The following is a 26658-nucleotide window of genomic DNA, read 5'->3' as shown; positions in this document are numbered from 1 at the left end:
TCAGACAGAGAGACTGAGCGGAAGATGAGGCGCTGGTGTGGGATGTGAGAGAGCGTGGTGAGAGAGGGGGGAGTGAAGCACTGAGAGGAGGGTCTCACAAAATGTCCACACCTGGCCAGGAACGACAGCTCTGGAGAAGAGCTTGTTCAGCTGAACAAGCTCATTGGGGGTTGTATCAAACTTCAGTGCGATGCTGTTCAACGTGTCCCGCGATTCCACCTGGAGCAGAAACAGAGAGAAAAACATACAGTGTCAAATTCCTCGTTTTTTTGGGTGAGTTAGCAGCAAAACTTATTTTCTTGAACATCTTGACAAAGAACATCAAGAACGACGACTCTGCTTGGATTAAACTGTGACAGACACCTTCTCCTGGGAGCCCTCGTCTGTCTCTTTAGTCCTTGGCCTGCAAAAAACATTCCTTTTCTGTTCACGTATGGAGCAGAAACAGTTTTCGTTCAAAGGACACGTTGTTTTTTTGTTATTAAAAGGCCAAGGTCAAGGTCCAGTCGCCAAAAGCAACACGGCTAGAAATCTCTTCTAGCCGAGTTTCCATACGAAAGAAGGAAGGAAGTGGTCGGTTACAAGTCTTCGAATGAGCACAAAACGCTGTCATATTTTTATATCATAGCGAATTTCTAAAAACCAGAAAGCTGCTGTGTGGCTTACCACACAGAAAATGTTTGCATTTGTATTTCGCTGCCAAGAACCAGTGGCTAACAACAGCTAACACCATTAGCGAACACCGCTTCTGCAACGCGATGTTAAAAGTGAAACCGATTATGATGAACTGGGTAATTAGTCTAGCTAGTTAGTGTACTTTTCATGGTTATGGATCATAAATATAGTTGATGTATGATTTAATAAGATTGAAAAAAGAAAAGACGTCAGGTGATTGAGTTGGATCATCTGTTCACTCTGTAACCGCATAAGGACAGCACTCGAGTTCTCTTCAGTTTATTTTTTGCCAAAATAGCTCTGCTGCTCTTTAAATATAATGATTGAATGCAATTTGCTGAAAGTATTATTTATTAAAAACAATGGCAAACACAGGCTTGTTTTCCCCCTCAGAAGGCTAAAGCCTACATGCATATGATACTGGTACCCGTATATACGGTATCCTGCCTTGTTACTGGTGAATTGTGGGTACATACAGTATCCTGCCTTGTTACTGGTGAATTGTGGGTACATACAGTATCCTGGTCTTCTAGTGCACAATTGTGGGTACATACAGTATCCTGCCTTGCTACAAGTGAGAAAATATACCCTACTGGTTTCTTATTGGAGAATAGTGTAGCCATGCAGAATACTGGCTTATTACTGCCGAATTTGTCGGTGAATAGCAGTGCAACAGTTAGGGCGATAACAGATCTTACAAAAAGCCGCTGAGTATGCTTAATAGAAGCCTCTCATAGACAGCTTCACCTTCACACTATAGCAAGCAAACCAACACAAACATGAGGTTGGATCTCATTAAATAATGGTGGAGGACAAGCAGAGTGATGAATTGTATCAGACTGTAGACAGAATCCCTTTTATTACTCATTACAGCACAATCTGTTTTGGCCACAGATGAGACAGCACTGACTCCAGACGTGTCAGCACCACATCTCGGGCATGTAGTGGTTAAGGTACATGACTGGGATCCGCATGGTCAATGGTTCGATCCCCGGTGTAGCCACGATAAGTTCCGCAAAGCTGTTGGGCCCTTGAGCAATGCCCTTAAAACCTGCTCCAGGAGGGATTGTTTCCTGCTTAGTCTAATCAACTGTAAGTCGCTTTGGATAAAAGCCTCAGCCAGATTAACATGTAATTCATTAACAGATACTCATTTCAATCACCTTCTCACAAATACTTTTACAATATTTCTGTCTGTGGGAAAGTAATTCAGCAATATGAGCGGAGCGAACTTGCTGCAGGCTACTAGTGCAGAACTAGTCGGGTTAACTGACAAGACAGACAGTGAAGAAAATTAACAGGCACAGTAACAGTATTGTTAACACAGCTTCACCTATGACAGGTGGGATATCATTTTCCTAAACAAATCAAAGCATCCTCAAAAGAGCCTGGAGACAGTTCCACAGAGCATGGTGTCTCTGGCCATGACAGCTACATGATAAGGAGTCGATTCAATGGGCACTTTGTGGGAGTAGAGACTTTCTCCAAGTTCAAATGACAGAGTAAGTTTCTCCTGAAATCCCCCCATCCTGGCATAATGCAACCCTTCATCCGTATCAGGTTTAACCCTTTCAGTCCCAAGCCCAATATGAAGTGACTATACCCACGTCCCGAGGGGTTTTGTCTCTGGTTGAGAAAATGGAGAAAGTTGAAACATTTAGTATGATTTTAATAGTAGCTCATAGTATAGCATTAATTTTGATTGGTTGAAATGGCATAATGCCATATGGAACTCTAGGGATTTTACGGTAGTTATGCTATGTGTGCCAAATGGCCCAGCCAACTTCTCACAGCGTCAGGCTAACAGTAACTGACTATAATTTGTTCGGTTATGGACAGTTGTATTTTGACTGAATTGGCTAACAGCGGCCAGCAGCATCTCACAGTTACAAACATCTGTGCCTTGACTTTATCAGATAATACAAAATGTTTAATGTATTACCTCCGTACCATAAGTCAGTATTTTTTATAGAAGCAGCATATTGAGGAATGAGTAATGAAAAGAGAAGAAGATCAATGGTTTTAGCAATGAGGGTTTCTATGGCACGAAACAGAATGCGTCAAACCTTTGGCTACATTTATTGTGCAAACAGTGGCAAAGTCATTCAAGTGAAAACTAAACTTAACACACTTTATTTTGACCTCAGTAAAGATAGAAAGTTAAGCTACTGGACTGCCAAATCTACGAACAAAGGCCAAACATAGCATGTCATTTTGTTTATACAGTTTATATTCAGTCTGTATAGATATGTAAATACATATTTTTGTAAATACATGTTTTTGTAAGTACTGTATTCTGTTTATTCACATTAGTAGAAAGGGACAACTGATTTCCAGGTGAAAGAATTCAACTCAACTAGGAGATTTCCAAATGGACCTCCACACTTCAGCAGTGCAAGTGTTCTGACAAAGGTTATTGGACTGAAATGTTGACATAATAAGAGCAGAGATATGTGCAGGAATATGGTACAGCATATGGAGAGCAGCTGCCAAGTGACAATTCCTTTCAGATTTTGATTAGCCAAGATGGAAAATTTGCAATGAATTTAATCCATTTGTCATAGTATTTAAGCAGCCAATGTAAAATAACATTTTTAGCTGCCTTGTTGAATAGACAAGTCATGTGATCTTCATTATTTATTATTTTAGACAAGACTTGGAATTATTGGGTTGGCTATGAAAGAGGATAACAGATAAAAAATCTAAATGCCAGTTATTAGCTCATTTATCATGCTGAAAAGAACTGGAAAAATTACTGATTATATGGCATTCAAAGAGTGCATTATATAAAAATGTTATTTTTTGACTGAGTTATTCCTAGAAATTGAGTGCTTTCTTATTGGTCAATGTACAGAGTACAATTTGAATAGGAGTAATTCCATCCTTCAGGTATTGTAACATCTGGATTATCCTTCAGCTACAAGCAGCATCACTGCATATAAATGCATTCTTGCACAGAGGTGGAGAAAATACGGGTGGTTGCACAGTAGGCCAATTATCTGTATAGCACAGAGACCCATTTTTTCCAGGGGTTTTAGGGCCTAAAAGTCCATGCTGCTGTCCCAAACTCAGAAGCGGATGCTGGTTGGCTAGTAGTGCAGCACTTCACAAAGTGAAGCAAAGCTATGCAGCAGAGACAACAAAGCAACATGATTTAGCGAGGTTCTCACTGTATCCAGTAACTTTTCATCTGGAGCGCATATTCAAAAACATTCCCTTCACGCCTTTCAGCTAAAATGTTTGATAATTGTTTTTATGATAAAGATACTGAGGCATTTAGAATTAAAATTGCAATAATATATCCCGACACCACAGTCGTGCACTTGATCAATACTACAAATGGCAAAGCCACACACTGCATACATTATAAGGGTTTATGTTAAATGTATACATGCCTGTGCATGTCACTGTGCATTATGAGCTGTAGGCTACATTATGAGGTTAGACAAGGGGCTGCCACTTCCCAGTTATGCTCCTGTTATGCCATAGGAGAAATATCTCACTGAAAACAAATGCATGAAATTGTTGCCCTGTTTTTCCCCATTCTATAAATCAGAATTCTTCGACTGTACTATAAACGCAACCACTCATCACATACTCAAGTGGATCTTTACATTTAACACAGGGGTTCCCCATCTGTGGGCTGTGACTTCATGTGGGCTTCAAGTCAAGCCTCCTGAAAATGTTTTTGGGGAACTTCTCCTGAAAATATTTTTATCTGAACGCAGGCGACTGTCCAACATCACAAGAACCTATAATAAGCAATGAGGCACATGGCCGATTTAGTCACAGAAAACCGGTGTTGTTAGGCACGAGGCATGTGTGTGGGTGGGATGCTGGGGTCACGTAAGTTTCTGAGCATTCTTTGAAGGTTGCATCAGAAAAAAAATTCAGAACCCCTGATTGAACATTCTGTACAATTGCAAATAATTAATAGTTGATACAGTGGGTTCAAGATTAATTTCAGAGGAGAAGCTTGGTTTTAAGGCTTATTTTATTTCCTCACAGGATGTTTCAAATGTTTAACACTGGCATAACAAAAAACTAAAATAGGAACACAAACAACAATGAGCAAGCATCGTTTCTGCACAAGATGCCCAAATGGGGTCATTAAGTCTATCTGGTGAAAAAAAACAAGAGCTTCTGGCGTCTCTGTACTTATTATTTTATTGCATGTGTACTTAAAAAGGCTTGAAGCTCAGTTTAGAATCTTCACCCACCCACCACATAGGAGCTGAATAATATTGCAGTCAACAATCAAAATTCAGCTTGTTCTAATACCCAAATATTAGACGTAAGCTGTACGGAGCACTGTGACCTAGACAGACAACCCTTTGTCTGCACCTCACGCTACCTACTGTGCACTGAGCCAAACCTCCCACACACTGTGCTTTGTGACAGTGCACTGGAATTCACACCCATTCTACTGCGCCCCTCAAAATGCACTAATTCATTTTTAATCCTTTTACTTGTACATCTTACAGACACTGAATCTGATTGACAATCAGGCATACTTTGTCATGTAGCACTTTATACCACATTAAGTTATTGCAACATCAGCAAGTGAAACTACAGCTTGGGCGAACATCAAATTGATGAATCGTCGCGGAGCTGAGTTAAAGGACAAATGTAAGCCTGAAGAACCACTTGAGCACACCACAGATCTGAAAATCGCTCATTTCACAGGGGCAACACCGGTCAAAAATAAACTTTGATAAGTGCATTACACTGCGTCTATGAAGCACTACCTCCATGAAAGAGAACTATGCTTCCACGGAGTGGAAGTCTCTAATTAAAGACTCAGACAAGCCAAAGATTAACTCTGTCTGTTGGTACAGATATGCATTCAGTGTACGGTGAATATTATATCGCTCTGAAACATTCACTTGTCCTCAACAACTTCCTTTCACTGCCGACAAACAACAGTTCAGTGGCGCTTCAGTTATTACATTCTGGACTTCATAAAACATCATAAGTAATGTTTCATGTGTCTCAAACAAAATTGAGAGTATGACTAAAAGCACTTGTTTAAAAAGGGCCCATCAAGCCAATGAAAAAGCTCTTCCATTCTTATTAAGGGCAGTGGGGAAAGGCAAATGGGTGTTTACTTTGAGTTGCTCTTTAAGCTGACCAACTGTAGTTTCCTGACTAAGTCAGCGCACCGCTGAAAAAAACTACTGTAGTTTTTGAAACATCTGGTAGCTGTTTGACCAGTTCAGACCAGCTCCCAGCTCAAAATGGTTTGACCAGCTCAAGCTATATTTTGAAACAACTCGCAAGCTCAGACAAGCTACCAGCACGAGCTGGTTGACCAACTAGACAAGTTTACGACCAATTGGACCAGCTGAATTTAGACCAGCTGAATTTTCAAGATGGCCAAGCTGGCACAACTGGATCTTACACCAGGGATGAGCAGACCAATATGGCCAGCTCAAGTCCGGAAATTCTGCAAAGCTATTTCTCAACTATTGGGGCTTTCATTAGCAAAGCTATTGTATCTGTAGCTAGTCATCTTTATAAAAACAAGGTGTCATACGCTAGTGTCCAATTCTATGCATTTATTGTTCATTGCCTTTTTTATGATTTTAATTCCTGTATTAATTAATCTTTTTAATTGCTTCTGGCTACATTAGGATATTTAGCTACAGGTTTAATGGGAAATGAAAACCCATAATATAATATTAAAATCCTGACAAAATAAAACAAATTTATTTCTGAAAAAATGTTCGACATTCAAGAGCTATGCCCAGTGTGCCCATGCACCTCACCAGTGACAGTGCCGCCCATGGGCCCTGCAACATTTATTCCAGAAAAAAAGAGTCAACCTATTTGTGTCAAACTACTGGAAAAACAGAAATAACTGAAATAGCCACTTAAGCTATGTGATGACTTTAAAAGAAAGTATACACCTTTCTATGGATTACCGAGGTGATGCCGTCATCACCCACCCATATGGTTCCGGGAGAGATTAATTTCCCTTTCATTTTTGACATAAACAATACAGAAAGTTCCTAGCTAAAGTATTCATGGCTTAACCATCCAGCAACCAGATAAATTATGATATTCTAAAAATGTATTTAGAGCAAAATAATCTTTAGAAAACGGAAAAGGTGCAAGACTGTGTATGTAACGGTACTTAATGGGAATGAACTACGAATCACATAAAACATTGGGAACTATGTAATCAAATTGCTTTCCACTCACTCTCGCTTTTTAAACAGATAGAAATTGTGTTGCATTTATATTGAGTGCTTTCTTGTATATATCGCAATGTTGGAACATGGTGGAGTAGTACATATTGATAACCGATGGAGACCCGAAAAACTCAAAAACTCAAAAACATGAAAAGACTAAAGCTGAAATCCGATGACCTATGGCTTCTAAAGGAGCAGTAGTTAAGTCTACCTTTTATTTTTTAGTACACACTCAAATCAAATTCTCATTGGCAAATATGAATCGTATTTGTACTTCCGAAAACATTACTTCACTTCGATATTCTGTTGTCATACTGAATATAGCTAGCTAGCAGAAAATACAAAAGACTGGATCTTGGAAGATTTTTTTTAGCACAGCTACATTACTCGGCTAGTTTGTACCTACAAGGAAAGGAGTAAGCATCAAAACCTTTAGCCGTCATATACTAGGCAAAAAAATTCTGCCTATGCACTGTTTAGAAACACAACTTGAAAAATATGATTCTGATGTGCTTTCCTCTGGCTGAATCTCTCTGCTGATTCTGCTCATTCTCCAGGCCGCTGAACCATGGACCGTGAATTGTCAACCATGCCGACAAACACACTAAGATGTGAGCATGGACACAGTCATAGTCAGGGGGGAAACTGCAACCCAGCTCCAAAATAATTCACAGTTCTGGAATAGTAGTATATGTACACATATATAATTAGAACTCCTTGAGAAACAAGCCAAGAGCAGTTTAGAAATCACTGAAGAAAAAAATCTGTGAAAATATAGACCGTGTCTGGCAGAGAATTAATTCATGAATGTAACTATGGGCATGTCATGAAGGCAGCTGTAAAGCCAATAGGCCAGCCTCCTTTACCTTTCAATTGTTCTCACTCTCTTGATCTTTCTGTGCTCGAACACACAAACACAAACACGCACACACACACACACACACACAATGCAAACACACACACACAAACACACAAACATACACACGCACACACACACACACCCACACGCACACACGCACCCACACACACACACTAATCCTGAGCTTGTGCACTGTCCTCACACATTGTAAAAGCTACTGATGTATAATATTCAAAATCAACACAATGTAAATGGTCAAACAGGACTTCTCATACAAAAACCCATACACCATCAAACTGCAAACAAAGCATTGACATCATGAAATTCAATCACCCAGAATCTCAATTTTATGTTAAACTTCCATATTATCCGATTCTGACAGTATAAAGATCCAGGGCAGAAGGAAAGCTGAACAAATACTGTTGTACTTCACAGGTAACGAATCAGGAAATTAGACAAATAATAACCGGAATGATAAGAATCACAGGGGGAAATGTTTCAATGAAGAGACAACCACTCAAATGGTGCAAGTCCTTGATGTTGCCCTGAAGGTCAAACTGAAGAAATGGCCCGACGACTCATAACATAAGATGAGGCGAAGGGGTTTTAGCATGACAGTTGCCATAGCAACTTCATCATTACTACCCTGACGGCATTGCACTGCCTAACTGCACAGATGATCATTTAAGGGTCTAATTTTAGCACGGTGGCTTCTGACAGAGGTCACATTACACTACCCAGAGGGGAGCTTTTCAAATGTTCGCCCTTCCGTTCCCCAAGGCTAGGATCGAGGACCGAAGATGCATTATCCAGCCTCGCTGTGAAAGGTCACATTCAGGACTTATGTATTTGTATTACGTACGACTTTGTATCAGCAAAGTCAAAGAACACAAGCATGACTTGCTTAAAAAACAGTTTATATCACATACAAGGAAAGGATAACATGCTGCATCTCAAACATTTCTCCTCAGGTTAAGAACTCGGTGTACCAGCGTACTCCTAACCTGGAAATAAAGGCGGAACATAATGACGGGAGAATAAAGACATGAATAGAAGCTTCCAGAAGAATGCCAATCCTTGGGCCCCACACACTGAAAGCACTTACTCCAGGTGAGGCTAATGTGCAAGCCACTTTCCCTCGGAATCCTCATTATGGGCGAATGCTGACGGCGCTAATAGTCGGCTTTCACCTCGCAACATCACAAAGAGAGAGAGAAAGAGCTACACAACAAAGCCCTGAGAAAGGGAATAATAAAATGTAATCAAAGGACTGATAGTAAGGCTGTGGGAGTTGGGATGCTGTTCCCTAGTGAGTCATTTGTTTCCGTTATAATCTTAATGCAGAAGCACTCAGTGCACAATTGGAAAGTAACCGATTTAACATGCTGCCACGGTGGTGCGTGATACATTGGCTAAAAGTATGACCCTTTCATTAGGGACATCTCTACCAGAACAAACTACAGGCGGCAAAAACAAGGCGGATAATTAAATATGTTTTTTAATTTTCACAGCTGGGAATTTGTATAAAAAGCATTGATAAAGTGCATCTCAAATAATCCACAATTGTGTGACCTGTGCTATTCAGAATACTGCAGGTGCTTTCTCTTCTTTATCCTCAGTAAAGAATTAAGCTGAACTGAAGCTATGCACTGACCTACAGAAAAAAAAAAGGTACAGTCAATGCAACCATATGGTGTACTGTATACGTTTAATTTAAATACCACTGGATATAAACTAAGCTAAACTAATCTGTGCATCACATCATTACCAGAGTCAAGCCTATTTACCTTGATTCATACTGTATCTTGACAACTATTTCCCCAAATACCTCATTAGTAGTACCTGAGACACAGGGAATAAGTTCTTACAAGCTACGATTGAATGTCAGGCAGTTGTGAAATTCCTGCACATTCACCAGATTCACACCATTCAGTGTGGTGTTGTGCAGGCACCGAGCGACTGTGAATAGTCAAACAAAATTACCATTATAAGTAAAGTGGCAACAACAAACTGCCAAAAAAGATGGCAATAATACACTTTGACAGCAGTGGAAGGCTACAAACAATGAAAGCATGGAAAGTCAAGAGAATATTCCGGAAATTCAACAGAAAGAGTTGGTACAAAATATGAAAACACACTGCATAATTCGGATCGTCTTTGTGGTTGAAATAAGTGCCCAAATTCTAGGCGTATGCTTTGCAAAAAATGTCAGATAAAAGATTCAATGTATGACGGTATACCCAGCTACAGCAAAAATCTTTTTTATTTTGCAATAGCTAGCAACTGTTAGCAGATGCCATCAAGCTACAGACACAGGAAAAGATACATTTTAATTTGTATGATTCCTTGCCAAGGATGAACATTTCGGTATATAACTAGCAAGGGAGTAATAGCCCTTACCTATTCAAAGGAAAATGGCCGCAGTGTGAAAAATTACCATTGATAAAAATATTGATTTACCATGCAAACCAGAGCTGTTTACGAAATTCAAAGGTAACTTAGCTCTATCATCACTTATGCAACAATTACTATAAAAGGGAAATGCTTGTGACTTTTGAGATTTGTGTTGCATACTGAAGAATACGGATATCATATTGTAATAATATGTAATGATTTTAGCCATTACATTGTAGCAGGCAAGATGTAGATGTATCTCTGATCTAATATGTTTATGCAAAATAAAGGTTGTATTATTGTGAAGGTCATGTTCTTCATTGAACAAAAACATACAGGGTACTATAAACAAAGTAATATACGTAAATAAGGTGGTCATGGGATATTTTAGCATGACATTAGCTTTGTGAGATACTGTACAAAACTTTTTTTTTTCGGAAACGTAGGTAGAAAATCTCTTAGTTAAGTAAGTTCATGTGAATAAGACATGTGAATTCTCAAATTCCATGATAACACGATTGAAACCACTGAAGAAAGATAGAATACTGAAGTTCATCTCAGGGATACTGGACTGGAAATGATTGGCTGGTCCCTGAACCCCACCGCTTTCTCCAATTGTTGTTTCTTAGTCCTCTCTTGTAATTGGATGCAGGTTAGCCAATAGGTGGACTCCAGTGAAAGAAGTAGCTTTATCAGTGGCTGAGCAGATGGCTCGCAATTGTTGTCTCCCCTGCCCAAATGCTTAAAAGAGAGATTGTTTTGATAAATAAAGGGTTTTCGTTTCCTGTGGGGGCGAGGGAGATTATAACCTTATCAGACAGAGACCAAAATCGTGAAAAACAGGGCCGCCGTGCACGACCAACGAAAACAAGTTGAGGGGAAGGCAGGGCACCCGATCACCGCGATGCGGGACAGGTGGCATGAAGAGGTGTCCGTGGCGAAAGCTACACCGCCTTCAGCTGTCTCCGAGGGGGGTCTGGCAGCGCAACGTTACACATTCGTCTGACCGGGCCCTTCGATCCATCAAAACATCCGCCAGGCCGTGTCAGCCAGCGGAAGGAGCCTGGCAGGGGTTTCCGAGACGGCGACACGCGCTGTGCGAGTGAGATATGAGCATCTTCACGCCGAATCTAACGTCGACAGCAGCGACTGTATTTACTCACCCCCAACCCCCCCCCTCGACAAAGCGGTCCTTCCTTGACAAATATCCTGTCGCGTTATCGGCCACTTTTCACGCACCGGCGACGAAAACAATCTCGTTGTCAATCACCGGCGGGGCAGACGGAGACGGATGCGCGGGAGGGGTGTTAGGAACGGCACCTTCTCGGAGCAGGAAAACGCCTGGAAACGCCAAACCGTGGGAGCCCGCTCCCCCCCCCCCACCCCACACACACACAGACACACACACACACACACACACGGACACACACACACCCCTTGGATATGGGCTCGGAGTGCCCGCGACCGGTGAAAGGACAGGAGGCAACAGATGTGGAGTGGCGAGCAGATGTTAGCGCTCGCCGTTAAACGAGGCTTAAATTGATCCGCTGGTGAACCGACAGCTTCGGACACCAGCGCTGCCTTCGATCGCCAACCCGCTCCCCCCCCCCTCCCCACCACCCTCCCCCCGTCGCTGGCAGGCACATCTCCTCCGCCACGTTCCCCCCGCTGCCTCGCCGTTACCGCCAAGCCCCAGCCTGCCTGACTACAGCCGCTTTTGAGGGTCATTTCAAGAACACCAGGCGGGAGCCGAGCATTTTCAGTTACCGCCGGAGAACCGAAGCCGTCTCTCTCGGTCACCCCCCCCCACCCCCAGCCACCGAATCAATAGAGACAATAACGGAAGGTCATTTGTGAACACAGTGCTGGAATGCCTGCTGATAACCGGCCAGGCAGAGAGAACAAGCTGAATAAGAGCTGATAACGGAGAGCTGCTCCGTTTTCCCCCGTTCGCACGCGCAAAGAAACCAAACAAAATAACAAAACGCTCCTGAGCACGAGCCTCAAACCGCACAGGAGAAGTGGTTTTGTTTGTTGCCGTTTTCCAACCAACGTGCATAATCTTCCCCTAATTGCTGCTAGGTAGAATCCCGCCAAACGCGTGCGGGAAGTCCTTCACATCGAGAAAGGCAAAACAAGAACAAGCAGCGCACGTGCACGGTGACAAAGGCGCAACCGCCACTACCTATCAACAAGCGCGGGTGAGACTCCTGCCAGGTAACGGCGCCAAAACAGAACGCGTCCGCCGTCGGCGAGAAACGCCAGCGGCTTCTGGAACAGGCGGGGAGAAGCGTTTACCTCCGTCTACTTACGGAATATTCAACGGTCCCCTTCGGTCTCTGGAATGACATGCGGCGTCCATCCTTCTTCTCCGGAGTCTTCTTCTGGCCGGTATCTGAAAGCAGGCGAGGCAAGGTGCGCATTACGTTCATGTTCCTCTCCCCCAGCTCGTCACAAGCCGCAGCTTTCCCAGCCCTGTGGGTAGACAGCTCATTCGTCAACAGTGAGCGCACGAGCGAGCCAGCCGGTCGCTGTGAGCGGAGCCTAGCTCGCTCGCTTGCTCTCCCTCCCTCCTGCTCGCTCTCTCTCTCTCCCTTTCTCTCGCTCTACCCCTTCTCTCCGAACGCCTCGTCACCTCGCTGACCCCCTGCCGTGTTGTGCTGGCCTTCACCGGGGCGATGAGAGGCGAGCGTTGTTTTTTAGGTTGGGAAGGGGAGGGGGGGGGGGGCTGGCAAGGTTACCCACACTATACATACGCTGCTGAAGGCGAACAGATTTTGGATGTGCGTTGCTATGACAGAGAGGCGTGGTTAAACGTGAGTCATACACTGCCCCAGCTATTTCTGGGGCTCCAGACTGCAATGAGGAATGAGAGGTGATGTGTCCCACATTGGCTGCAAAAGCAAGCAAGACTCAAGAATTTACACAGTGAAATGTAGAACAGAATGCCTATCACACATATCCTTTTGCAAACAGACTTCAAAAAAGCAGCTAATAAAAAAAACGAGCTAATATTCACCACGGCTAAGTTCACCCAGTTAGTTTACAGATGAATAGTACAGAATAATGGTGTTACGTATGTATGTGGGCCACTATTTTAGGCCTATACGGTCGCTCATTTACAATATGCAGTTGTAAAGGGGGGGGGGGGGAAGAAAGATGCGTAGCTAAATAGATTTTCAAAATTAACACACTGTCAATCAAAGCCAGAAGGCAACAGCATGCATGTAAAAAGAGGTCTCGCAGGAAATCTGCATAACTGTGCATTTCATAATCCAATTCATCTCCTAAAACAGGAGGACGGAGTATTCTCTCAGCTTCCACAGAAGAAAAACAGTCTCTTCATGAGACAGAGAGGAGAGATAATGCACAACTGGCCTATGGGGCCTACAAATCCAATCGTTGTGCAATCGTGGGACCCCAGAGCTTCCTGGCAGAGCCGAAATGGCGGTTGCCAGCCAGCTTCCTGAGTGACTTTTGACTTTGTGCTGAACCTCGCTGAGTCCCGGACACATGGGCCTGTTGCTCTCAGGAACACCACAAGATTCTCTTTGCCAAAATAACTCTCTGGTGCATTGGCTCTACAATCCCTTGCAGTTCCTCATGCCGAAAAATGTAAGAAACATATTTCTACCCTGCTGAAAGGCAAACCGAAAAACAGAAGATAATATGCCTGAACATTTTACTTATTAAATATTATTTTCCAAGTGTTTTGACATTTGTTAACTACGACTCCAATTTAAGCGTCAGACTAAACAGTGGGAAAAAACAGACACTAATACTTCACTTGCATGTCCTAGACCAAACAACTTGTACGCCCACATAAGAGACAAGGACTACAGAGCTTATAGCTACAGTGCATCAGAGTCAAACAAAAGCCAATTTGTGTGCTTCAAGAAGGAATTTCTTTACAGAAATAACACCTACAATGTAATCTAACACTTTAATGTATTTTTATCTTTATCAAAGAAGACCACACAGGCCCTCCTTCCTTTTGTATTTTTTTGCTTTATTCAGACAGGTAGCGGCGGTAACATATTCATATGCAGAAAATGGTGCGAAAAAAAAACATCCAGTGAGCAGCAGTTCTGCGGGCAGAAACACCTTTTTAATGAGAGAGGTGAGAGCTGAATGGCCAGACTGGTCAAAGCTGACAAGAAGGTGACAGTAGCACAAATAACCACACATTACAACAGTAGAATGGAGAAGAGCATCTCTGAACACACAACTTGTCAAATCTCTAAAGTGGATAGGCAACAGCAGCAGAAGATTTAATGGTAGGAAAAATATGTCGAATAAATACCTAATAAAGTGCTCACTGAGTGTAAACATAAGGACTAGAGCTGAGAAGGTGCCAAGGTGGGGCTCAAACCCCCATCAAGGATAGGCCTAGTGATCCAGAGCTGATCATCCTACCGACTGCACCACATGCCTCGAGTTTAGAGTCAGCAAATCTCAGTTATTGCTTTGCAGAAACACACAATACAATTTGTGTGGTTTCAGAAGTGTTTATCTTATATTTTAGGGCAGCCTGTATTGTAGCGGTTAAGGTACATGACTGGGACTGGGAAGGTTAGTGGTTCAAGCCCTGTGTAGCCACAATAAGATCTGAACAGCTATTGGGCCCTTGAGCAAGGCCCTTAACCCTGCATTGCTCCCTGGGCGCTGCACCGAGGCTGCCCACTGCTCCTAAGTAACTAGGATGGGTCAGGCAGAGGACAAATTACCCCACGGGGTTCAGTAAAGTATATCTTCTTCTTCTTCTTCTTCTTCTTCAGGGTATCAACACATGAAAACGAAGAGAGGGGGGACTGATGGAGACGAGAGGGAGAGGAATACAGAGCGAGACAGAGCCGTAAGAGACATACATAAAGAGAGCATGAAAGAGGAACAGAGCAGAGAGAGAGAGAGACACTGAGCTACATTAAGAGTTGCAGGTGCGCTGCTTGGTAAAGAAGCGGTTGGGCTATAATTAAATCTTTTCCTGGTATGCCATCCAAAAAGGAGGCCATCTCTTCCACACAGACGCATCACACTGTCAGTCAAAAGTCCACCTTACTCTGATGACCACATCTCCTTTTGCCTGCTTCTCATGTCATGGCCTTTCTGTTGAAAAAAACCCAGACTTTCTGAAAATGTCTGTTGAACCAGTTAATTTGCCTGTTCATGAAATAAGACTGCACGATGCAACATGTAGATACACCCTCACGGTTGGTCCCTCAGCAGTTTACCAGAGCTGACATCCTTCAAAGACTTTAAAAATAGTACTTGTGTAAACAGGGAAATAATGAATGTCTCCTCTGTCTCTTCATATACCCAGTGTGGACCAGAGCCGCAGGATCTAGGCTTGTAACTAAAAGGATCACAGCTTCCATTACCAAGTAGGGTACTGCTACAGAACACAGGTTAACTGCACTTTGGCCGCTATCACACTAAATAGGCAGATACATCTCCACTGACCAGACACCCTAATCCAGATCACAGTTCTTGTTAATCGTTTCATTTATCCTGGAGGAAAGGAAATTGAGATTGACAACTCTTTTCAAGCGGAACTAGGCCAACCCTCCTCACACTTAAATGTGTGACCCATGTATACGACTGGCTTTTTTTCTCAAGGTTAGAACATCAGCCTTGCACCAGGGATTCAAAACACAGAAGCCCAGATCCTTTATGAAGGGCACAATACTTTGCTGTTGTAGACAAACAGATAGCAGTTCCCACAAAGGCACACAAATGCACATCAAAATGTTTTCTCAGAAGGCGACACATGCAAGCATCAGTTCGATGCAGTTGTACACCGAGGACAAGGGTTTGCCCTGGTCCTGCCAAAGCCGAGTTTGGCGAGCCGCTCGGAGGGCGGGGTGAGGGACTCGGCAGGGGCTGTAGGATCGCCGTATACAGCAGAGCCCTGACTGCACTCGCCTCGGAGTCACGCTCGCAGGGCTTTGAGACAATGTGGCTTGTAGAAGGTGTATCGCCCTCTAAATCACTAGATCTCCTGGGCCGCTGAGTGACGGGGCCGTCGCGGTGTGTTGTGGCAATTGGAATAGAGAGGGCACAATTAGCTACCAAATAGGGAGAAAGTGTGAAAAATCTGAAACAAAAATAAATAAATAAATAAATAAACAAACAAACCGTTTCTCAAGTGCCAGGCAATAAAAAGTGTAATTCCGAAAAACAATGAATGCCCGAACACTGCCTGCAGTAGCTCCCAGTTGTCATTTATTGTTATATTTATGCGCTGTGAAAAGACAATGTTTCAAGTCTGTCAATATGCAAGCTGTGTATGTGACCTTGCTACATGGCAAAATAATACTTTTAGTAGTATCACGAGTGGTGGTAGTGGCAGTCGTAGTACTGCAACTACTCTGTGACTGAAGCTCCTCTCATCATAAAGTCAGAGTCAACCACATGTCCCCCCTGCAGGCCAGGATAAAGATTGGATACCAGACAAACTCTAGAACCCTGGGTTTTAGCTGGAGGAACCACTCATTTTACCTGGACAATGGAAAAACTGAGCAGTGTTGCAAATGCAAAAAGTCAATTTCCAAGTAAACCAAGACTACTGTACCTTTTCAAGAGATGGTTTTTGATATGGTTGCCAATTCTTTCTAAGATGACAATACCATGAAAAGTATTACGTGCTGTGCAGCCCCTAAAACGACTTGAGTGTGACCACATCCACACCAAAGCATCAATTAACTAGATGCGTTTCTCTCGTAAAGTACTGTGCTTGGTTACATTGCAATTTACAGCCTTTCTTTTCTCCCTCTCTGGTATTGCCAGAAAAAAGGAAGGCAGGCATTAACACCGTCTAGAACAAACATAAATTGAGTTCAATAAATGTGACCCTTTCTATCAAAATCAGTCGTAAGTTGCACCGGCCAATTTCACATAAATCGATGTTTATGTAAACATGTTTGTTTTGGGCTGTTTTAGGTTTTCATCTTCATTTTGTCGAACAATAACTTGGCTTTCATAATCTGCATATCAAAATGTTGAGTGAAACATATAGTTTTAAAGGGTTTAAATGATCTCAAAGAGAAAGTAACACCAGAGCTGTGCACTGTTTGGAGGATAGCTAGCTTGTTACCGTTCACCAGTCGCAAACAACCACATCAGCTCCATTCCTGGCGACATGTTAATGTACTTGCTTTCATGGTCTTAATGTCAAGAGTAAATGTTCAGAGTAAAAATATAGTTTTAAAGGTTTTAACGTAAGATGACATAGCCCAAGAGTTTCATTAGCCCAGTTGGTAGCCCCCCAGCCTCACATAACTCTCAAAACGAAACTTTGAAGCCAGTTTTCTCAAAAACACTGAAAAACAACTCCCTTGATATCTGGAGTCGAGAGATAACTTTGGTCACAAATGTTCCACTTACTGTCTTTGACTGATGTGGATATTCATAGCTGTAGCTTTCTATAAGGACACTGTCCTCTTCCATTGTATTTTCTCAGTTCATTGTTGCCTTTTCGAAGGGAAATGTTACATGATATACTCCTTTCTGCTGCCCGAAGCAATAGGTGACCAAGTGAAAGTAAATGTATAGGCTAGTTCTTTATCTATGGGGGACGATGTGCAAAATGCAGTTACCCTATATGACAGTAACCTTCAGTCAGGTAACCCAATATTTCATAATTGTACAACTGAGCCATCAGTTTTCTGAGATGGAAATACAAATATGATGCATTGTGCACTTGATGAGACTGCTATGCTGGTGAGAAGGATGTGTTTGGACTACTTCAGTGCAGGGTGTGGCCTGGACGGATGATGCATAGCAGGGCATAAGTGGCTGCCTACATGAATTTCACATTAGCCCTACAGTAAGTAGCAGAAAAAGGAGGCCTACAGTTAGGTTTGGGTATTCCAAATTGCAGAGTAACAAGTAATGAATCTTTTTATGTTGCTGGCCTATTCTCAATCGGACACTCTCCCAGTAGTAATGAAATGATCAATCAATTTCTATAGGATACTGCCTGAGATATCACTCGCAGAGTCAATCTCAGGAGTTAAGGCTAGGGTTTAACTGATATGGTCTTTGAAGGCCATTATGGATGGCGATGTTTAAGTAAACATGGAGGCTGAAAGGCTATGCTAATTACATTCTTTTTTTCTTCCAGTGCAAAAAGATTGAAAATACCAGGTGTAATTCTGTACTGGGAATTGTTATTTCTGTCACAAAATATTGTAATTAAATGAATATTACAAAATGTCATCCCGCCGCAATTGAATGATGTCTTCTATTTGGTAAAATGGAATGGTATCCAACTTCTGTGGCTGGAGTCAGCTTAACACTTATGCCAAATAGGTACAAAAAGTGACTGAGGAAAAAAAGGATGCATGAATTAATATCAGCAATATGATGATGGCAAAACAAAAGCAATCTAGCTTCACAATACTCACAGCAGAGCTATAGGACCAGGCTGGTTAATGGTGGCAAGAAATATCACACCCACTAATTAAAATTCCATCAAACTTGTGGCTAGCCATGAGAGCTATTAAGCTGGCAACAACAAAAGTGTGCAGATTCATGAAGCTTTAAACATACTGTATTAGGTCTGCATTACTTTGATTACCCTATGTTTTCTGAAGGACAGCCCGTAACAACTCGATATAGGTGGACTGATTGCCCGTGCTGATTTATCGGTGAACCTTAGGAGCCAGTGGGGAAAAAAGCTTGTTAATGCAAAACTGCTTTTATAGCTCAAAGAGCAATCAGGAGACAGGAGATGTACATTACTCTGTCACTTTAATTTACACAGCTACTGTATCGTATGGTGGCTGAATCCTGAATCCGTCTGAAATCCCAGACCAAATATCAAAACAGGAGACTTGCAGCCCTGATGTTTGCTGGTGGACATTTTTCCAGATCCTTTATGTAGATACTGATGTTCTTGGACTCCTTTGCTTGATACAAACACACATACACCAAGCTGTATGAACACGTGCGAGTTGACCTTGCTCTGGCATACCCATTAACCACAGCCTGAATAACAGGCAGAGACAGACACAGGGAAGGCCCTGACTAAAAGGGAACCAGCGAACAGAAAGACCACAAATTCATTGAATAACAGCAGTTTACAACAGTGATGGGCATTTCTGAAAGCAGAGAAGGCCATCTCTGAACACACAATGCGTTGAACCTTGAAGCGGAGGGGCAACAGCAGCAGAAGACAACGACTTCAGAAGTTAAACAACTGTCAGCATAGAACAGGAAGATGAGGCTACAGCGGTTGTGTTCACCAAAACTGGACAGTTAAAGATTGGATTGTTGCTGATAACTCTTCATTTCAGCTGCAGCATGCAGATGGGAGAGAGAATTTGGTGTAAACAGCATTAATCCATGTGTAAATCCTGTCTTATGTTAAGAGTGCAGGCTGGTGGGGTGGTGTAATGGAGCGGGGAGTCTTTTCTTGGCACACATTAGGACCCTTAATACCTACTGAACATCATTTGAATTCCATAGCATACCTAAGCGATGTCGCTGCTTAGGCACCAGTTTATGGCCACAGTCCGCATATCATATCGCCCTTTATCAAATGAATACTTTCAGCAAGACATATTGGGATGCATCATCTCAAGCAGGTTTCACGATCCAGAGACAGGGACAGTTTCCTCCAATGGCCTGCGCATTCCCCAGATACCAACCCAATAGAGCACCTTTGGGATGAGGTGGAAAGGGGAAGGCAACATGGCTGTCTGGCTGAAAATTCTGCAGGAAGATGCCATCGAGTCAGCTTAGACCAAAATCCCAAAAGAATATTTCCAGCACCTAGTTCAATGCATGCCATGAAGAATTTATGCTGTTCTGGAGGCAAAGGGTCCTAACCCAGTACTAGATAAGTGTGCCCAAGAGACAAGTATGTGTGTGTGTGTGTGTGTGTGTGTGTGTGTGCTTGTGGGCTTGCAGGCTTGCATGTGTGTGTGGACTGTGTATACACACAAACACACACATAGTAGGACTATATTATTTAGACCAATTTTGACTATAATAGTTTCACCAGTTACGGGGTCAAAGTCCTGTATGGAAGTGACCTTTTACAGGGGCACCTATAAAGCTAGCCATAACAACTCGGTCAGCCATGGTGCAATATGCAGATACCTTACAGTAGGCTACAGTATGTAATGCATTATTCAGTAAGAGTCTGAAATCGACATGGTTTCATTTTGCAGAATACTAAAAATGACACAGGAAAAGCAGGCCTATTTACTGAGCCCAAGTAACGGGAGAATAAAACAATGGAGAAAAACAAACAAATGGGGAAGGAGACAAAGGTAAAAAAGGAAATCCGTCAAAAGTGCCAAGATGGAATTTTCCACAGGCTAGACTGCTGAATAACTGCTGGAATATTCCAGAAGAATGCATTTGAGTCAGACAATCTCATCTAATGAAATACTGTATGAGGGGGGTTTCTTCAGCAGAGGTGTTTCACCAGCACAGTATTTCATTGTAATAGCCTCCAGATGTTATTTTTAGATCCCTTGTTCGCTGGTGGGCACCGTAAACGAAGTGATGTTTGGCACCAAACAGGTGCTGAGCAGACGCATTTAGAGCGGAGGGAAAAGGAGGCGCTGTGCATTCCATCACAGTCTCATGAACGACAAATGCCAGGAAAATGTGAACGACGTGACATGGCTTTTACAATAGGTTGTTGTGTCTTTGAACTCACACATGAAAGAAGTGAAACATAAATGACATTGTTAGAGTGCATTCCAGTTCATGGGTAACATCCATTACAGGGATTTAGATTCATTCTCACTTGAAGAGATATCTTAGTGAGAAGGTTTGCATTAATGCATCTTAGTCGGATGGTTACTGGACAAGATTCACACTGTAGTAGTAGCAATCCTGCACAGGCCACATTAGAAAGCACACATGCCCTTCTCCTTTATGTTCTTAATACCATTTGGACAAGCTAACATGATTTTCCTCATTGATTGAAGCCAAAGAAAATAAGCCCCCCCCCCCCCAAAAAAAAACTAAACCAAAAAAAAAAAAACCAAAGTGTTCACAAACAGCTGGGACCTGTTTGTACCGCAAATAACTGAAGAACTCTATTTTTAGCTATTTTTCCTGAGGTCATTATGAGGAAAGGGGTGTATTGTCCTTTCGTTTCACTTAAAGCGAGTAACTTCGAATTACATAACCGTCAAAGAACTCATTGAGTTGGTCTCTGGGACGACTGTAGGATACAGAGACACTCTGTGAGATGCTTTCAGTGGCAGCAGCTGTGCTGAACTTGCCTGTGTCATCTTTCTGTTTCCTGTTATTCTTGTATCACACAAATGAACCCACTTTCTTTGACAGTACCTTTCTTGGCTGAAGTAATTTATGACAGCATTAACAGAAAGCTTAATACTTAATACCAAGGCCTCAATGCACATAGTACAGCTACATTTGTTGTCCTTGCAATACTAGGGCTTCAGCACCAAAGACCAGATTTAGTGCTCGCAACCAGTTTGGCCAAGGACATTGGTTTTTCTAGAGCAAACACCTTTTGTATGTGCGCACAGATACCAGCAAACCATTTTGGGCCCCTTAACTTGTTACACAAAATGAGCATTCACTTAATAGGGCTATGTTTGGGGTCACTTACAATTATTATTTGTTTGAAATGGTATGCAAATGCAAAAAGGACTCTCTTCTCTGGTATCGATATTAAAAATGCCTTTATTGATGCAGCATATCCACCAAATAAGTCATTAATTACACTAATTAATTACGCAACTACCTACACGTTTCAGCTTACTTCACCTTCATCAGAGTTTGACACAACATGTGTGGCTGGTGTTTTTAGGCTACAAGCAATTAGTAGGATCAATCGATATCCAGGTGAGAGGGAATTAAGTGAGCATTCTTTCTTCGGGCTACAAGTCTTAATTCTCCACTAAAAGGCAATTATAGTTTGCCCCTTATAGTTTAAGGTGAAACGTTTCTCCAAATGTAGGCTACTTACTGTCAATCGAATGAAGGGGACCAATGTAACCTAATCAAAAAGATGGCGGAGAAAGAAGAAAGCAAAAGATCATTTAATCCAATAAGTCTAGTAAAGGTACAATAGGAAGGACAGGTAAGGTTTCAACGTCAGTGCATTCACAGAAAAAGGGGAGGGATAAATAGTGTTGTGATTTGAGAGGGTTTGTTGCTGCTATTCCTCTCTAGACCATTAGGAGTCTAAAATTACTTATTGTACCTTTAAATATGAAGGCAAAGCAAAGTTTTAATAAATTAATTAGGATATAAACAGTTCAACTGTACATAGAATTAAGGAATATATAAAAAGGGGTAAACTCCTGTTCCTCATTAACACCAGGATTTTGCGCTGTAAAAGACGTTTCAAACGATCGCCTTTTCTGACCGAGTCGGGTATTGCTTCTCTGTCAATAATTCGAAGAGAAGCGGGATTACTTTCGTGTACTGATCGGAAAGGTCTCGCCATTGCATAATCCATATGCACAATCCACCCTGGCAGCACTCCTTCTTTTTTCCGATTAATAATTGTTTTGCTATTTAAAAGGGGACCACTTAAAGATTCTCCTATCACTACTAATTTAAAAAAAAAAAATTTTTTTAAAGGGACGTGACCATTTACATTCCACAATTGTACAACCAAGCAGTGACATCTTTAATCTGTGGAGGCTGGCTAAAGTAAACTGACAGGTTAAACAGCAGTAATCCCATCCCCTTGCACACATTCCAGTCTTGGCCCGTATTACACAAAGCATTGGACTGGATGGTTTGCACACCACCCAGTAGGCAAGCTTTGCTGTGGCAGCACTTTGTGTGCTGTGTCAGGGGAGCGATGGTTTTCACACGGAACCACTGGCTCAGTTGTTCCCCCTCATTAACACTCACTACAGGCCGATTAATCACACCCTGATCCTGTCATTCCGCCGTGATTGTTGCCGAATCCGCGGACCCTAATAATTAACTCTCACTTCAGGTTGACTAAACACACCCCGATTCTGTGATTGGTTATGGGATCACTGCTCCAGGTGCCTTTTGTGGGAAATATGTAGCAAATAATGACGCAAAACAGGGAACAATATATAGCACATCAAGATTAAGGTTAAAAGTATGTTATTCTATGCTTTTCTATAGGATGCAATACATCTGTACTATTTCTGTGTCAATGCTTTAATTTCTTCTACTGCTGCTGAATTTCTAATTTGTTTTTTCTTTGCAGGGGGCAGCTAATTTCTCAATTATACACTAGCATCTTCACTATTCCACCTGCAACTGAGCAACTAGTATGAAAGTATATCGCCGCCAAACTTAAAATTAAAATGCAAATTGACAATTACATTCCATTTTCATTCCATGTATGTAAAAACCATGTCCTGACTCAAATGAAAATGCAAAAACCTGCTTTGCATTTAAATTTTCAAGTAAATGTACACACTTTATCTAACAATATTAAAATGTAAATGCAAAGTCACTTCATATTCAGTTTCTCTACAAGAAAACCCCCTCGTAATTTAAATGAAAACCAAACACCACATTTTAAATAACACTTTCCCATTGTAACCGCATTATACATAACAAAAATCGAATGACAATTCAATGGCCCTTTATCAATTCATTTTCATGTTTCCGTGGCACAAGGGTGACATAAATCAAATGAAATGGCATTACTTCTGTTTACATTATCATCTTCACATGGCCATGCTAAAACCCGGCCAAAAATCTAATTGATAATGAAAACCTTCCTTTGCATAGCTATCATTAGCACCAATATTTAGTGGGAGTATTTATTATTCCCTGTGATTTTGGGGTCGTGTCTGTGGCTAGCCGCCCATTATAAGCACCAACATACAACACAGAGACTGGAAAGATTTAGGTCTAGGCTGGCACCTGACCACTGGCTGTCAGGCACAAGGCATAGATTCCCCTGCCCCTTTAACAGACCCACTGGCTGTCAGGCACAAGGCATAGGTTCCCCTGCCCCTTTAACAGACCCACTGGCTGTCAGGCACAAGGCATAGATTCCCCTGCCCCTTTAACAGACAATTACAATTGGCTGTCAGGCACAAGGCATAGGTTCCCCTGCCCCTTTAACAGACCCACTGGCTGTCAGGCACAAGGCATAGATTCCCCTGCCCCTTTAACAGACCCACTGGCTGTCAGGCACAAGGCATAGGTTCCCCTGCCCCTTTAACAGACTCACGATTGAGCCTGAGCAGGCACTCCAGTTCACGGGATGTCACCTTTTGACCTCCTAGCCCATCGACGCTCTGCATTAGGCACATTTCATGTTACAGCTGAATTAACACTTAAGAACTGATCAGCTCAGCTCCATCAAGTGCCATGGAACCCCAATCATAGAACTGCTAAGTCATCTTATCACAGAGTCTGGATATACAAGTATTGAAACAGCAATGCTTTGTTTTTGCTATACAGTTTGAGGTCAAAATATGTACATGAGATGACAGATCTGAATTTCAGCTTTTATTTCTGGGTATTTTTATCTTGATTTGTTAAACAACTTCGAACATATCACCTTTTGTATTAGACCACCCAATTTTTAGGTGAGCAAAAGTGTGAACATGTGACTGACAGAAGTTTCCGGTTGCCCAGATGTGTCCTGTTAGAGTGATTGGTTAAACAATACATTGTTCTGAATGTCTACTCTTGGTTTTAACCTTGGGTTTTGATTGTGAAGAGTACATTTTTCTTAGAAAAGATGAACCAACATGAAGACCAGAGAGCTGTCTTTGGGAGACAACAACTGAAAGAGGCTGCAGTAAAAGCCCGGAAAAGCATCACAAAGGAAGAACAGTTTGGTGATGTCAATGGGTTGCAGGCTTGATGCAGTTATTGCAAGCAAGGGATATGCTACCAAAAGTGTTAGTTATTTTCATTGAATTAAAATCTCTCTGTTCCAATACTTTTGCTCACCTAAAAATGGTGTGGTCTGATGCCAAAGGTGCTATGTTTAAAGTAGTTAAGCAGATCTAGGTGTAAATACCAGGAAATAAAAGCAGAAATTCTGAACTTGTCTCTTGTTCATCTTTTTATCTAAACCCCAAATGTATTCACTGCATTGCAAAATCTAAGTAATTGGCCTCGCTGCTCCAATACTTGTAGGGGGAACTTTAACATGCAACAGAGACAAGGGGGGTGGGCGGTAGTGGTACATACTGAAATTGACGATGTGGGCCACTCTTTAAATCTACATGACTAACTTCCGCATAGGGAACAAAGCTTGACAATCTGATGAAGATTCTCTCCAGAAAAGACAGCGCCATATTATTCATTTTTAGGGCAGTAATAGAACTGACAGCCTAAGTACAAAATCTATAGCCCCATTCAATAATAGAGACCTTGGGAAAAACTACTGCTTGCGAAGATGAATAAATGCAGTTGTCCCCACTCTAGCAGAGGCAACTTCCAGCCTACAGAATGTTGTCCAAACAGCATTCAATCCAGACAAAACAAACACCGCTGTCAAAACACGGGGGTGAAAGTCAATCATGGTGCAATGTAAGGTCAGATAACAACTCAAATAAATTACTCAGGCCTGCTGAAATTCACACGTCTCACATGTTCTTCTGAAAACCAGTGGCACAGCAGGGAAAAATAAATGCCATTTATGTATAACCTGTAGCCTAGTGGGTAAGGCACATGACTGGGACCTGGAAAGTTGGTGGTTTAAGTTCCGGTGTAGCCACAATAACATTCGCACAGCTGTTGGGACCAAGCATTGCTCCAGGGGGGATTGTCCCGACCCCTGTTGGTCTAATCAACTGGAAGTAAACTAAATCACAAATAAAAAATAAAAAAAATGAAGATAAATAAATATTTCTATAAAATTAGGCTAGGCTGTCTGTTCTCCCTGTCCTTGGCATAAAAAAGCAGAGAGGGTTGCATGAAGACATGGGGGTCACAGCGCAGAAAGCACCTTGGAGAATTTAGCCTAGAGCTGCATGGGGGATTCGTATACGGATTAAGTGATGGCGTCCCTACGGACAAGGTCTCCCCAAACAAACAGATTATACGTTAGAAAATTGTGTTGTGCATGGTCTGTAATGGGGAAAACAGCCAGCAGCTCAGGGGCGAGTGCGTTTGGTAAGCGTACGTGCTTCAGTAACAGTGCTTCCTGCATGAGGCGTGGGTGGTGTTGCTGCAGCTCCAGAGGCAGAACTGCTGGGGAGAATGAAGAGGGATATTTTTTGGAAGTCTGAAGTGAAATTCTTTCAGTCTGCCAGCTTGTATTTGGTGGCTCTGGACTAACTATTTATTAATGTATTATAGTTTTGGTGATACATATTTGCGCTAGGAATGGCCGCTGTTACCTTTATTTCTCGTCAACTCTTAATTGTTTCATTTACACCAACTCATTACCTGAACACAAATTAAACTCAGAAAGCATTCTGTAAGTAAGAGAGCTCTCAAACTTGTTGGACCCCCCCCTCTAACTCAAGGTTAAAGATTGGCCTACTTTTATGGAACATGTTATGTATACGTGACAATTTTAGACTGCCGTGTTGACATACGCAAGGTTCTGGCTCACTGCTTGACCTCAAAACCAGA

The 26658-nt window shown here is 42.1% G+C and overlaps 1 protein-coding gene across 3 annotated transcripts in view; it reads right to left on the bottom strand.

Annotated features, from left to right (window-relative positions):
• oxr1a (oxidation resistance 1a) overlaps positions 1–26658 on the bottom strand; it is a 188591-nt gene that overhangs the window by 41579 nt on the left and 120354 nt on the right. For all 3 annotated transcript variants that reach the window (XM_061234916.1, XM_061234934.1, XM_061234924.1), the window contains 2 exons: positions 12435–12517; positions 112–219 (listed from right to left, as the gene is read on the bottom strand). In XM_061234916.1, coding sequence (XP_061090900.1) covers positions 112–219; positions 12435–12517 — 191 coding nt within the window. The remainder of the gene's footprint in view (positions 1–111; positions 220–12434; positions 12518–26658) is intronic.

The sequence above is a fragment of the Conger conger genome, chromosome 1 (assembly GCF_963514075.1).
Source record: "Conger conger chromosome 1, fConCon1.1, whole genome shotgun sequence".
Taxonomy (NCBI): Eukaryota; Metazoa; Chordata; class Actinopteri; order Anguilliformes; family Congridae; genus Conger; species Conger conger.
This window is presented reverse-complemented; position numbering and strand designations above follow the sequence as displayed.